We start from the raw sequence: 14621 nt of genomic DNA, 5'->3' as shown, positions 1-14621 counted from the left end.
ATATATATATATATATATATATATATATATATATAACATACATTGCTTAATAAATGATGGCAAGTCATCCATGTGCTTCCAAAATCAAAGCAATTAAAAAAAATAAGTTCTGCCACATTTTTTCACCAAGTATACAACGAACATATTGAACATAATTTGATCAATTAAAAAGAACATTATAAAGACAAACTCTGAAACTGTCACTGAAGTTAACGTAAATTTTCGTGTTTCAGGATCAGTTGCAAGTGGGTTTTAAAATGGATGTTTATTCAAGCTAAGTTCTTGCCAAAAATAAGTTACCTTACTTTCCATTTACTAAATACAATAAAATTTTTACTTGTAAGTGCATTATCTAAATAACAGCATATCAAGAATAAGCTCAACAGAATTTAAGAATAATAAGCAAAATAGTAACTGTACTTTTCATACTATTACTGTTTTGGGGGATTATATTATTTTTAAAAGAAAACAGAAAAATGCTTAGCACATAGTAAAATACTGAAGACTAAAAATAAACTGAAAAATAGAATGCATTTGCCTTTCTGTTATGAATCAAAAGCACAGTTGTACTTTTAGTTCACAAAAGTTTAACAACCACCAAGACCAGGTTTCCCAAGCAAATGAAGAATGAAACAGAAAGGTGGAGATTTCATCTCAATAATGCTGTCAATGATCCACATTTTACTCAACTAAACACATTATTTAGTTGAGAGCAAAGGCTTTTGTTTGAATTGCAAAGGTATGAGCTATGAAAACTTGGGCTACATCATCAGTTAGCTTTTCTAAAGTGTGAATTTTGGAAATAATTCCAGCAACTCTACAAATCTCCTAGAGTCTGCCAAAGAGTAACTATAGAAGCTTGATTTGAATGTCTCTAGAGTCCATGTACACAAAACAAAAAGTAAGAGGGTAAGAGAGAGTATTATTTACAAACTTGTATTTCTACAAAGCTGCTTAACCTACTATAATGAAAACAACAGGACTTAGGTACAACACTTTAAAATCTAATTCTCATGAAGAACACTCTAAGAAACATCACTTTAATTTTTTTTCACAAATAACTGCAATAAGGCAATTCAGGAAAACTATAAATAAAATGAAGGCTTTATGTGCAATGAAATCTCAATCTTTAAATTAGACCCTGCTGTATGGAACTGAAAGAATACAACTGTCAACTTTTACCTTAGATAAATTCATTTATCAAAAGAAGGAAATTACAGAGAAATCCTGAATTCTATTTTTTTTTTATTTTTTAACATCAGAGAAATCAAAGAAATATGTTTAATCAAAGAAAATATGTTTTGGCACTTCTGTAAAAATTAAGGGTCATATATTTAAAATAAAAATAGGAAATTACCTACTTATGACAGAAACAAAAGCAGAACAAAAAGGATCCTATTTATGTCAGACGTCAAAACAGACTGTACCTTTGTAAATGATCCCTTGTCCCCTGACAGCAATATTGAGGAGATGAAACATATCAATTACTATTACTAATTACATTAAGGGGAATGTGTTTCATTTGCCTTTATTTCATTTTAGGTCAGCTGTTTACTTGTGGTTAAAACTGTATACTTCCTTTGAATACCTAATGACAGAAAAGTTTTCCAAAGCCACTTTTGGCAAACTGTGTGATTCATTCCAATTACTTTGAGGGTATTCTCTTTTGGAATATGGACTTCTTTGCTCAGTTAAGAGGCTAACACCCTATATTAGTTTATTTATAAGCATATCGCTTTGCCAACAGTCTTGATAGTAGCTGTTTTAAATATTCAAGAATATAGAGCTAACTTCAGCTGATGAGCAAATGAAGCTTAAGTGACAGCACAGAGCATATAAAGTGTTTGCATAAAGTATCTATAAAAGTGTTACTTGCTATGTCCACTCAAAAGCAGATTACACAATTGAGAATGCAAATGCTACCTGGCCACAGGACAGAAGTACCATTAGGATACAAACCGAGATATAAATATTCTGCAGACAGATCTCTTCACACTCCTTTGCATTACCTGTTGCTATTTTCTAGAGAAATGTCTAATCTCAATTTATTTTTGGGTGTTTATAAGTAATCTGTAAAAAGTGCTACTATTTTAGCTAGAATCTTCCTTGTTTACAAAACTGATAAAAGCACCACAACAATACAAAAATAAGCTTCTAACTCCAGGTAACACAATAATAGAACAGACATAAACACTCGATTTTGTAAAATGTTGGTTTAAAATAAATAAATAATTCAAATGCACATATATCAAAGGACATATTTTCAAAGCCATTTAATGTAAATATAGTTCAAACCAGCGTTTTCTTAGATGGCATTTATTATTAGATATAAACGCATATTAAGACTGTTTCTCCTTATCCACACAGCTACAATAAGGTAATATATAGAGAAAATATTTATTTGAAAAACTAATTTCAATAATCATAAAAGCAATAAAGAATTAATACCTCTTTTTGTAACATCATCAATAAGGCTATAAAATAACATTTTCCTTTGCCTCAATTCTTCTCAGATTCCACATTCCACACACAAAGCATATTTAATAGAAACTAGATTGACAGTCATAACTGTGTTTCTTGAGATGGGTTCTGACAGTAAGAAATACATAATGATTTATTATCTGAGGTTGCTGTAGCATGAGACACAGCCCTTACCAAAAGGTCTTATTTGCTGTGGGGCAAACTTTGGTGGATATACAAAGTAAACTTTCTGAGGATTGTGTATCACACAAGGAAAACTTTCAAAAATAAATTTCATTTTTGCTTAAGTTCCACCTCAGAATATATGTATATTTTACTGTTTCTACATTTCACTGAGAAACAATTACGTCATATATTTTGTCACTGAGAAACAATTATGTCACATAATTTTTATATTCTCAATATATCATAACACATGCTGAAATAGTCTTGCACACAGTATACCGATCATGAATACTTTCATTACTTGGCTTAAATGATAAATGGCTCATGCAATGTATTTTTGTTTACAAACTTTTAATACCAAACAGGAAGAATGCAAATAGTATTTGCATATCATTATAGATCACTAATTGTTATAGATATCAATTGTAATAGATATAAAATATTGAGAGTTCTACATGACATTTGCATATCAGTAAATATTTTTAAACCAGCTTTTTCATCAAAGTAGTATTTCAATATCTCAGACTTAGTACTACATTTGCATGAATCAGCATCTGCTTATCTGTAAAATCCTGCATTGTAAATAACATAGCTAAAACTTTTATGGTATTCAGTTTGCATAGACACCAGTAGTAACTTTAGAAACTTTTGTTCTGGATGCAATTATCCACTTAGTTGCCGCAAAAGAAAATAATTTCAGGTGAAAACTAACCATCTAAACAATACATACAGATTTATTCTGGGAACAAAAAGTAGCATGAATTAGAGATGTTGAGGGCAAAGAGACATGCAAAACACTGCCTACTTTGAACAGTTCCTTCAGTAGTTTACCGAACCTTAAGTCTAAACTTGCAAAATACAGTGGTACACCTCTTGCGGATGGCCTTTGCTAAATTAATGGTGCATAAATTAACATTAAGTTCCTCCTGTTACAATTTTAATAGTAACTTTAAAAACCAGAAGACAAAACTTTACCGAAGATAATCTGACTCAGAGTTACTAGCCCTCCCTTGGATATTTAAATACATTTGGGATGCATCTTACCTGTTTGCTGTACTTGTTATTAGTTTGACAGCTGTACTCAGAGCAGTGATCTGATCCAATTGAAATGTTGTCTCCTGCTCCCACAAATGTGTTGGCTGGTGGTAGATCTTGTACGGCCTGGTGTTTTTTTCCTGCAGTTGGTGACTGGGGATGAAGCTGGACAGTAGGCAATGGGGAACTCGATTTGTAATGCCTTGCCAGGTCAGGACTGCCAGGCCCACCATTAACAGATCTGTATCGCCCCATGCTTGGGCTGTCTGACAGCTTCTCATTGACACTATCATACCTCTGTCCATTTGGTTTAGAAGCCTCTACAGTGACAATGCTGCTGTAGAGAGGCTGCTTAGATTTTTTGTTTTTCTTGTCCTTTTTAGGCTTTTTAGATTTGTCATGCTGTTGCGGTGTAAAAAAGTCTTCGTGATCTTTTTTGCCGGCTTCATAGCCATTTTTATTTTTGGACCTGCAGTACCTTGCCATCACTACAATTAAGATGATTAGAATCACTGTCATAATGCCAGCAACCACGCCGATGACAATACTGAGTCTCTGTTTGCTAATTTCATAGCTTGGGTCACCAGCTATATCCTGGGTGAGTGGAGTGTGCAAACTTCTAGCTATCTGGGAGTCAATCACAGTTGCATTAGAAACACTTTCATTGACAAACACATGCACCAGAGCCGTGGTGGACTGGGAAGGCTGCCCACTGTCATTCACTTGCACCACCAACCTGTGCAAGCCATAATGCTTTTGGGTGAGTTTTCCCACTAAGGAAACCACACCACTAGTGGGATCAATCTCAAACAGCTTGAAGGGATTCCCTCCCACAATGCTGTAGTTCAGGTCTGCATTGATGCCATCATCACTGTCTGTTGCCAACACTGTAGCTACTACTGTCCTGACATTACTTGAAGGTGGCAGTAAAGTGTAGGAAATGTTTCTGGGAAGGGTAACTGTGGGAGCATTGTCATTTTCATCCATCACAAAAAGTGAGACTGTAGCTGTGGCAGATCTGGGAGGATCTCCCCTGTCCACAGCCTTGACTCTGAAAGTGTATGTGGTCTGATGTTCCCGGTCAAAAGACATTGTGGAGTAAATGGTCCCCGTGTCATTTTCAATAGAAAAAATGTTATTGTTCTCCTCTATATACAGGCTCATCTCTGCATTCCGCCCCTTGTCAGCATCCATCACGGTGACCATCCCCACAGGGCTGTTGGGCTGCAAGTTTTCTTTCACATAAAAGGTGAAGACGTCCTGCATAAACTTAGGGTCATTGTCATTCTTATCAGCCACCTGCACAATCACCGTGGTGCTGCCCTGCAGCACGGGGATGCCTTTGTCTTTGGCGTTAACTTTAAACTCATACCTGTCAGTCTGCTCGCGGTCCAGCACCGTATTGACCAGGATGTCCCCAGAATCGGGATCAATGGCAAAGATCCCCATCACAGAGGAGTCCAGCGAGTAGGCGATCTCGGCGTTCTTTCCGCTGTCGGCGTCTGTCGCCAGCACCGTGGCCACTCTCTCGCCCGGGATGTTGTTTTCAGGGAAGTAAACCTCCACCACCGACTGGTCGAACACGGGCGGGTTGTCGTTGGTGTCTCCCACCTTGACGATCAGGGAGTTGTTGCTGGAGAGGCTGGGGCTGCCTGAGTCCACCGCCACGATGACCACGTTGAACTCCCGGGTGGTCTCATAATCCAGAGGGGTCGAAGTGTGCAGGAAGTACTTCTTCTTGTTCTGATCACCCTCGGTGTCGCTGGCCGGCTTGAGCTGGAAGGGCACGTCGCCCACCACGGTGCAGGTGACCACCCCGTTCTCGCCTTGGTCTCGGTCGGACACCTGCACCAGTGCTATGGGGGTGTCGACCAGCACGTCTTCGGCCACGTTGGCCACCCCGTCCTTGAGAGGGATGCGCCCGATCTTGCGGATTTCAATGGACGGCACGTTGTCGTTCTCGTCCTTGATGTTGAGGACCACGGTGGCCTTGTCAGTCTTAGGGGGCTGCCCGCGATCGCGGGCCATGACCGTGAAGCGCAGCTGGTTCACCTCCTCGCGGTCGATGCGGTGCAGGACGCTGAGCCAGCCAGACGTCTCGTCCAGCCGCAGCAGCCGCCTCACCGACTCCGTGGCCGCCCCGAACACGTACTCGATCTGCCCGTTGACCCCCACGTCCAAGTCGGCTGCGCGCAGTTGCAGGATGGGGGTCCCCGGGGCGCTGTTCTCCGCCAAGTCGGCCTCGTACACGCTCTTCTCGAAGCGGGGGCTGTTGTCGTTCACGTCAGTGATGAGGACCCTCAGGATGGCCTGCGAGGAGCGAGGAGGGTCGCCGCCGTCGCGCACCCGCAGGGTCAGCTCATAGGAGTCGCGCTGTTCGCGGTCCAGCGCCCCCTTCACGATCAGCTGCGGCTGCTTCTCGCCGTCCGGGGTGTCCGCCACCTGCAGCTCGAACACGCTGCTGCGGCCGCCGGGGTTGGCGCCGCCGCCGCCCTCGGGCGCGTCCGGCCGCCGCTTGGAGCCTCCGGAGCCGCCGCCGCTCGCGCCGTTCCCGCCGCCCCCGGGGTAGGGGGCGCTGTCGGCCGCCCCGGCGCGCCGGCCCTCGCTGCCGCCGCCTCCGGGTTCCTGGAGCAGCTCGTAGCGCTCGATGCCGTTGCGGCCGAAGTCCCGGTCGGTGGCGGTGGGCAGCAGGTAGAGCGTGCCCACCGGCCGGTTCTCCTCCACCGTGAGCGTGAGCACTGGCGACGGGAAGGTGGGCGTGTTGTCGTTGATGTCCAGCACGATGACCCGACCCTCGAACAGGTCCACCCAGCTCTGCGAGGGCCCGATCACCGACACCTCGAAGTCCAGGAAGCACTCGTTCTCGTCGAAGATCATCTGACACTGAGGCAGCTTCTCGCGGTCGATGCGCCGCTCGCTCGTGCTCAGCTCGCCGGTGAGGTTGTCGATCTTCAGGTACTCGGAACCGGACTCCAGGCTGAAAGTCACCTCACCCGATCCCGTCACGATGCCCAGGTCCGAAGCCACGTTGCCGATACGGACGTCGGCGGGGCCCTCCTCGGCCAGCCGGTACCGGAGGAGCTGCTTGGCGGCCGCCAGGCTGAGCGACAGCGGCAGGAGGAGGCAGCAGCCCAAGCACCAGCCGCGCGTCCATCCCGTGGTCCGCATCCTCAGCATCTTCTCCTGCTGCTGCTGCTACTGCTCCTTCTAACCACAGCCCCCTCGGCGCCCCCCTCCTCCGGGGCCGGCCGCCTGCCCTCCCCCCAGTCCTCTCCCCTCTCCCGGAAAGGAAGGAGCGAGAGGGAAGGGAGGGAGGGGGCAGAAGCGGCGTGGAGAGTCGGCCGGGGATGGGTATGGGAGGGCAGCGATAGATGCTTCTTTCTTTTCCTCCTGCTTCTTCCGAAAGTTATTGTTTCATAATTCATGCAATGGGTGCTAATCGCCCGCTCGCCGGCCGCCGTTCAGTCGCAGTACTCACAGTTCACGGGACACTGCGCGCTGCGGGTTCGGCGCCCCCCCCCCCCCCAGAGTCATCCCCGCAGCGGGCGGAGAATCCCCGGTTCCAGTCCCCGCTCGGTCGGAAGGGGCCGGAACCGCTCTGGCAGACGGACAGTGGGGCTGGGAAGAGGTGGGGAATGAGCCTCCAGCCTCCCCCGCCTGCCAGCCCGCTGGTCTTTGCTGCTGCTACTCGAGTTGAGTCCGATTCACGTTCCAAGCGCTCACTCCAAACCCAGGCTCCGCTCCGGCTCTGGCCGCCCAGGCAAACGTGAGTCGCTTCCTGCGCCAGGCGCTGGGGCCAGCAACAAGCCAGTCTCAACTCCGACTCTGCTCAGGCAGCGGGGGAGCTAGTCAACAGATCGAGAATGAAAAATCCCCTGGCACGTCGCTCCGGGCACGATGCAGTGGAGACTACTCGCGTCACAGCGCGGGCCGCGTCCGGGTTCCCCCGGCGCGCCAAAGAGAAGCTCGAGCCATCTTCAGAGACGCCCAGAGAGTCAGTCCCTCCTCACCCCGGAGAGTGCGGGTTTCTCTTTCTTCTTAACAACTCTGCGCAAGGTCATTAGTCACGAAGCCGCCGCCTGAAACCGCAGCAGCCTTTCGCCCGCGGGGGCGAAGGCTTGAACCGTGCGCCCCGTGCGGTGCCCAAGTTTGGGTTCGCAGCCGCAGAGTCCGTGCCTTTTCTCACCTGCATTCGGCCCGCATGTCGGAGCACTGGGATCTGCAGCGCTGTGCGCGATTCTGGGAGGAGATTGCAGCCTCTCTCTCTCCCCGCTCTCTCTCGATCCCTCCCCTCCCTCCCTCCCTTTCTCTCTCCTCCCTCCTCTCTCTCCTCCCTCCTCTCCTTTCCCCTTTCCCCCTCTCCCACTCGCTCTCCTGCACGCTCTCTCTCCTTCCTTTTACTCCCAATGCAGGGAACTCGAACTGAACTTGATCCCTTTGCAGTTCAAAGGTGAGCAAACCGGGCTCCGAGCACAGGCGACGTTAGCTGGCGAAAGCGCCCGGCCGGGCGTCCCCAATGACAATTAACAAAGATACCCAATTCTGTCTGGGTTTCCGAAGAAAAACCAAAAGCTTTGGGGCGGGGGTGGAGGGGGAGGTGGAGTCAGAGCCAGCTGCCAAGTAGCTTAAAAAAAAAAATCCAGTTTGCCAAGGGGAGAAAAAGTGCCAGTTGGTTGTGGCCTCGGAGTGTCCTGGCACGGCTGGTGAATTACGCAGTTGTCTCGTCCCTTTTCGCGTCTGAGAGAGTCTGGTGCGGGCGCTCCCGCCGCCCCTCGGGCTGCAGCGACTCGGAGACACTGAACCGCAAGTGGGAAGCTCCCCTTCGCTACCCGCGAGCAGGAAACCCGCAAGTTGCCCAAAGTGGTGGTTGCTGCTGGGAGCTCGCCTCGCTCCAGGCTCAGGCTTGTCCCTGACGCTGCTGCTGCAGCGGTGGCGGCAGTAACAGCGGAGCCGCCGAAACTACACACTGGGAGACTGCGAGGGAGGAGGGCCTGGGGTAAGGACGCGGGAGGGAGCGTCAGTCCGCCGCCGCGCTCGGGAATGCCCAGCCTCAGCTCCAGGGGCCGCTCAAAGTGTGCTCAATCTGAGCCAGTCCTCTTTAAGCCAAAGTCCGTTCCGCCCCAACCCCCAACCCCCAACCCCCAACCCCCAACCCCCGCCCCCAGCGAGTACAGCGGTCTTCTTCTCTGGGGGACTTGTTTTCCCTCCCTCGGGCTGGTAAAATTCCTCTTCCCTTGACTAATGCTCAGTTCACGCGTGAGAGCTTTTGGAGCTGGTGTCAGGATGGGTTTCTCCTTCTCTCACCCCCTCAGACGACGTTCTCTTTCCCCCAGAAAGCGTCTGCGGTTCGCGATTTAGCATCTTGGTTAGGAGCTGGTTACCGGGGTCTTGGGGAACTCACGTCAGCCCAGAAAGAAGCCACACTGTTCTGAAAAATCAAGACGGACTGCAGTCGTGAAGAGAGAACATCAAACTCCAGAGAGCGGGAGAAAGATCCTTTTTTGGGAGCTCAGACTTTGGATGGTTGCTGGGGGATAGGGGGTGGAGGGAGAAGGATGCCTGTCCTTATTTAAATGCCTGACATTCCTGTCGTCGTGGTTGCTTATGGGGGGTAGACCGTGTGTGCTCGCGCCTGGGGAATAAACACATGTTGGAAACCTCGATATTATTTTCTGAGCAGAAACCTGCAGCCTTTAGTAACTGGCAAAGTGTAGCGTCACCTATCTGGATAAAAGGGAAATAAACTTTAATGGCAACTTTTGTGTACCAAAGTGTCCCCAGTTCCCTATCTCTCCTTTTGACTTTGTACCACTATTTCCTCACAGGAGGCTTCCCCAATTTTCAGTTACGACCACCGCAGCCGCCCTCATCAGATCTGAGGTCTGTTTTCTGAACTGAGCCATTTACTCATTTATTTCAGTGACTGTCAATGAAGGGGCCAGGCTAGGTTGACAAGATTGAGACGGACTGGAGGTTTTGGGGGAGAATTTTTACCATCTCAAATGAGAGAAAGGGCTGCTTCTGGGAGTTGGTTAGTCTTCAATTCGCCTGACGTATCTATAAGCATTTAAGGGCCTCCCCTTAAAGAAAAATGTAAAACTGGTTAAAAAAAAACAAAACAAAAAAATATCTGTCCAGTGCGGGTATTCTGTACGAGGCCTGGGTGAGAAGACAGAATGATTTAAACAAGACAAACACCAATAAAGTCAAGGAGCAGATGTAGCGCGCGGTTGTTTGGGCGGGCGCAGGAACAGGAATGAGGAGGGAGAGGCGGCAGAGATTTCCAGGCTTTCCCTACGGGGGATCGTAGAAGCGCGGCGGATGGAAGTGTGTATAAGTGTGTGCCAGGGAGTTGGGGAGTATTTTCCAGTCTGTGAAAGCAGCATCACTCCGGGGGTGGTGGCTCCTCCTCCGAGGCCAGGGCAGGGAACCCGGCCTTCCCGCTAACCCTCCCTCGGCAGGAACCCGAGCGTCTCAGCGCTGTATCTGCAGCATCAGCGAGAAAAGCCCCGCGCGCAGGCTCAGTGCGTACCACCGCAGTCTCGAGCCGGGGGCGGTGGTGGGCTCCGCAGCGCCTTCGCGGCTGGCTAAGTGGCAGAAAAGCCAAGTCCCTCTTACATTGGGCAAGAACTCGGGTTTATCCAAACGCCTGCCTCCCTCCAAGCCTCCGACCCTGCTCTCCCTTTTTCCCAGGTTCGAGGCAAAAGGGAGAAGCCGTCTCCACTCCGCGGCGGTGCGCCTTGCATTCCGCTGCGCGGCAATATGGTGCAGTGCACTCACTCCCCTCGCCGCCTTACTAAGATTTTGCAAACTTCAGGCAGCCGCGTGGGCAGAAACGCTGTGCACTCCCTCTTCCCTCTCCAGACCATAAACCTGAATAAGCCTCTCGGCATCTCCAAGCATTTATTTGCCCGCGGCTCTGGCCCGCACTCTCCAGGCGCACACTTGCCGGGGGCGGGAAGGGGGTGCGAAGGAGTGGGCGGCTTTTCCCCCGCGCGCTGCACATTTCTTCCCGGACGAATAGGGAGGTGCAGCGCGTCCTTCACAGTGGAGTGGTTTCCTCTTGGCGAGCGGGAGGAAGTCTCCAGCCCGCCCTCCTCACTCTCATTCCTACCAACTTCGCCGCGGAGCCCAGCCGGCGTGGGAAATGGGTCCGACGTGTGTTGCATGGAGAGCAGCGAGGACAGACTGCGGGGGCCAGGAAGCCTGCTGGCTGTGCTCCCGCCCCCATCAGTCCCGGGCTCCGACCTTTCTGCCAGAGGAGCAAAGAAGTGGCGGCGGCTTTGCCCAACAGCGCTGTTCTGGGCAAGCAAACGGAATGGGCGGGGTAGGGGTACAGGGGAGGTGAGAGGAGCCCTCGGGGCGCCCTGGCGGCGGCTGGAGCTCCCAGTCCTCTTCCGCCCCCTGTCCTCTTCCGCCCCCTGTCTAGGGGCTGACACTCTCCTCTCGCCGGCAAGGAGGATGAATGGAAGAGAGAAGCAGTTTCCCCCACCCCCGCCCCATTTCCGCAGTCTTAGAGCCAGTGTCACAAGTGCTCAGCAATTTCATTAAATGGAACCGCGAGACTTAATCCCCCCGGGTACCAGACCTCACCGAGGGAATGTGATATCCGGCTTCGCTCTCACCCACCAACCCCGCCCGGCTTCTCAGACCCGAGGCTGCATTTATCTTCTCAACCTAAGAGGAAAAGGTTCAGAAGGAAATGGGATCGAAAGTGTAACCGGCTGCAATAAATCGAAGAGCCAGTTGCTGCCGCCGCTGCTGGTGCTGCTGCGTTGGCGGCCAACTGGAGAGAGAAAATGAGATCAGTGTCCTAAAGCTTGCATTGCTCAGAGTCATCGGACGTCACCGCATGTAGGAAACAAAATGTTTGAGGGAATGTTGAAATGGAGATTGCTGTTTTTTCTTTAGTGGCTTTTTAAAAAAGAGCAATAAAAGGAAATGTCCCTTTGCAACCAAGATGTAAAAACTGAAATTGATTAAAATACAAATACCATCCCGTTCTAATATGCGTTTAATAAAACCTTGACTAACAATTCATTTTCTGTGCCAAATATCTTATCCTAAACTTGAAATATTCGGTAGGTTTTGTTTTGTTTTGTTTTTTTGTTTAAAATTTACCTACTCGCCTCGCTTGCTTAAACCTGTTTTGCCGTTAAGAAATTTCAGTGGCTGAACAGAAAAATAGCATTCAGGGTCCCTGGTGCAGTTCAAGCCTCGAGTAAAGACAGTAAGAGAAGTAACTACAACAAAAGTTTATGGTTAAGAATACAAAGTAGGTGCTGGAGATATGATCTCAGGGGGACTTTCATTTATAATAGACGCTGTATTCACAGTAACACGAGAAAAAGGTTAAATTCAGTAAACATGATAGCCAGTTCTGTAAAGAAATATAAAGCAGTTCGACAGAAAGGGAGAAAGTAACTCAATAACTCCACCAAGGGACAAACAGAGGAAATGACACTCGGATATCTCTCAATCCATTGACCTTTCATCTTTTTTAAAAGGGTCTTCTATCTGTAGACGTGTTTTCTAAGCCTTTATAATTAACCATCTCTCTAATCGCTTTTGCTAAATTAGATATGCCAGTCTTCCTTTTCTAAATAATTGCTACAAACGGTTGTCCTTTAAACATATATTACTTGAAAGAGTAAACATATCTATGGGTAACTATTCCAAGTATAATTCTGATATTTGAGACTGAGAAAATTTAGACATATTTTTCAGCCTGAAATCCATGCTTGTAGTATTAAAATGTTTAGTAGACTGAAATGACTAAATTATTCATTGCAATAACAGCCTTTTTGAAAGACATTAAAACTCAGCAGTTTAAATAAGGAAACCACAGATTTCCTTTTAAGCAGGTAATAACTGCTTGCATCAGTGGTTATTTAATTGGTCTCTAGCCAAGACAGAATAAGTTGTGCTGTTTAAATCAAGAAATCATATGCAAAGCTATATTTTACAATGTATCAATGAAAGAAGCACACAGAAACTAAGCTAAGTTGATTCATACTACCTAGTGGATAACTATAAACATTTCCACAAGGCCAGTATGAAAACCCCTATTACAAAATAGAAGAAACTTTCAAAAATAGATTTTAAGTGTTTATTAACTCACATGCTGTCTGGTTTTCAGATTCAACAGAGTGTTTTAGGTTTTAAAATAACACAGAATAAATGATTTTCACTTTTAAGTTTAGCACATATTGACCGTTATTGGTTTTTTTTTCATTTTCTAAAGTTTTAAATGCCAAAATATATGCAATATAGCAGAGATTTACAAGTTATGACACAAAGAACCAGTCAGTTAGTATAACTGCCATTTGTCTTTTATTTACAAGATCATTAGTTTACGAATTTTTTTCAACTTTATGTTAGTTTTCATACATTTTCAAAAATTTAAGTTGGGGGAACACAGTATTTTATAAAATCTGAATTAGTTCTGGGAAAAAGGCCCTTGATAGGTTAAAAGCAATACATCCTATTATTTTGGGCAATCTGAAGCTATCTCCTTCCACTTTTGATGGTAAAATCAGATCTACCAATGCCCTTTACAGTATGAACTTGGGAGATTTGCATATTTTTACTATCATGGCAGAATCTATAAAATACTGCTGTGAATAATGACCTCTAAGCTAGATAATATGTTAAGGATTTGGGGGAGAAATATCGTTATAATTACTTGTACAAATTGAATACCCAAATAAATGACCTTGCTTATAACAAGAATGGTTGAAAATTATGAATTAGCTTTATAAGTTTTAGCCTCTGGCTATGTTGACCTATCTAGGTCACTTCTCATGGTCCTTCTGAATAACAGGTGGTACAAAACTTTATTCGAACAAATTTGATGACTGTAATTAGGAAATACATGATGTGGGATGTTTCTACAGTGAAAAATATAAGAAATTTGGCTACTCCAGCAGCAATGAATTTTCTAGCGACAGATGCTGATACTTACAGGGCAGTCACTGAGAACTTGCCCCAAGTATTTCTAACTGGGGCCTCTGGGCCTAAGGCAGAATTGTACCTCTTGGCCCCCTTGTGGCTAGATGAGGCCATTAACTAGAACTGGGTAACCGTACGTGGAAGGCGAATTTCACTTCCCTGGGAAATAAGGGTGGCTGATACATATGTAGTCGTTGCTCAACTCTGTATAAGTCAAGCTGGTTATGAATCTGACTTAGGACTAATACTTGGAGATCTCAGGAAACTTCAGACTGACATTGATGGCGGAAAGTGGTAGTACATTTTTGATGTCCATTTCAGAGCTTTTAAAATAAATTATCCAAGTAAAGCTGCATTAAGAAGCATGTCAAAGTAGATAATATGGGTTCAGGAATACATCCCTATAAAACAGCAGGTGTGCTATTCAGTAACAGAGAGAAATGCTACTCCATTGCCAAGACAAGTTCTTCATAAAGCTACACACATTTGTATCTGATGATTTTTCACTAACAAACTTACTTTAGTTAATATTTTTTTCTAGTGACTGGTATAGAGTTTAACACTGAACAGGACTCTTCATAAAGTATTGTTAACTCACAGTGAGACAGAAAGATAAAAATGATTATTTGTATGTGTGTGTGTTTTTTTTCACTGTTCTTTTTATTTCTTGATTTGGCTGTGTAACTGATTCTAAATATTGTCTGCAAATGATTGGATTAAAAAAAACATTGCAAAGATGTAAATACAAGCGTGGAATTTCACTAACTTAGGTATAAAATAGTGATTTAATATGTTATTAAACTAACAGCACTGATTAGTAACAGTATATGTTATTCAACAATATATACCTAAGTTCAGTACTGAAAGGTTTACTAGATCTTTCTGTTCCTTGGTGATTCTTTGTCTCTTTCCAGATGTTAGATCATGTCTGCCTATTTGGAGGGAAGAAATAGTCTCTACCCCTGATGTTTCAGTGATATCTAATATAA

The 14621-nt window shown here is 46.1% G+C and overlaps 2 protein-coding genes and 1 long non-coding RNA gene across 12 annotated transcripts in view; 2 read left to right on the top strand and 1 right to left on the bottom strand.

The window, feature by feature from the left end:
- PCDH7 (protocadherin 7) overlaps positions 1–7982 on the bottom strand; it is a 410550-nt gene extending 402568 nt beyond the window's left edge. For 7 of the 9 annotated variants that reach the window (XM_032273691.1, XM_032273695.1, XM_032273720.1 and 4 more), the window contains exon 1: positions 3691–7982. In XM_032273691.1, the coding sequence (XP_032129582.1) occupies positions 3691–6858 (3168 nt within the window). In that variant the 5' untranslated portion in view covers positions 6859–7982. The remainder of the gene's footprint in view (positions 1–3690) is intronic. The other 2 variants (XM_032273698.1, XM_032273702.1) reach the window with 1 other exon arrangement.
- Positions 1–14621, top strand: part of LOC116548070 — an 854356-nt gene that overhangs the window by 724354 nt on the left and 115381 nt on the right. The window lies entirely within an intron of this gene.
- On the top strand, positions 8030–11721 carry LOC116548037. 2 transcript variants are annotated; one of them, XM_032273726.1, is made up of 2 exons: positions 8030–8131; positions 8994–11721. In XM_032273726.1, exon 2 carries the CDS (start codon positions 10444–10446, stop codon positions 11230–11232), a length of 789 nt encoding a protein of 262 aa, XP_032129617.1. In that variant the 5' UTR covers positions 8030–8131; positions 8994–10443; the 3' UTR covers positions 11233–11721. The 2 variants fall into 2 exon arrangements, with proteins under 2 accessions (XP_032129617.1, XP_032129621.1); XM_032273730.1 differs by having other exon boundaries at positions 8030–8677.

The sequence above is a fragment of the Sapajus apella genome, unplaced genomic scaffold (genome assembly GCF_009761245.1).
Source record: "Sapajus apella isolate SASKATOON/1434 unplaced genomic scaffold, GSC_monkey_1.0 scaffold5, whole genome shotgun sequence".
Taxonomy (NCBI): Eukaryota; Metazoa; Chordata; class Mammalia; order Primates; family Cebidae; genus Sapajus; species Sapajus apella.
The sequence above is the reverse complement of the archived record's forward strand: the minus strand, read 5'-3'. Positions and strand labels throughout refer to the sequence as shown.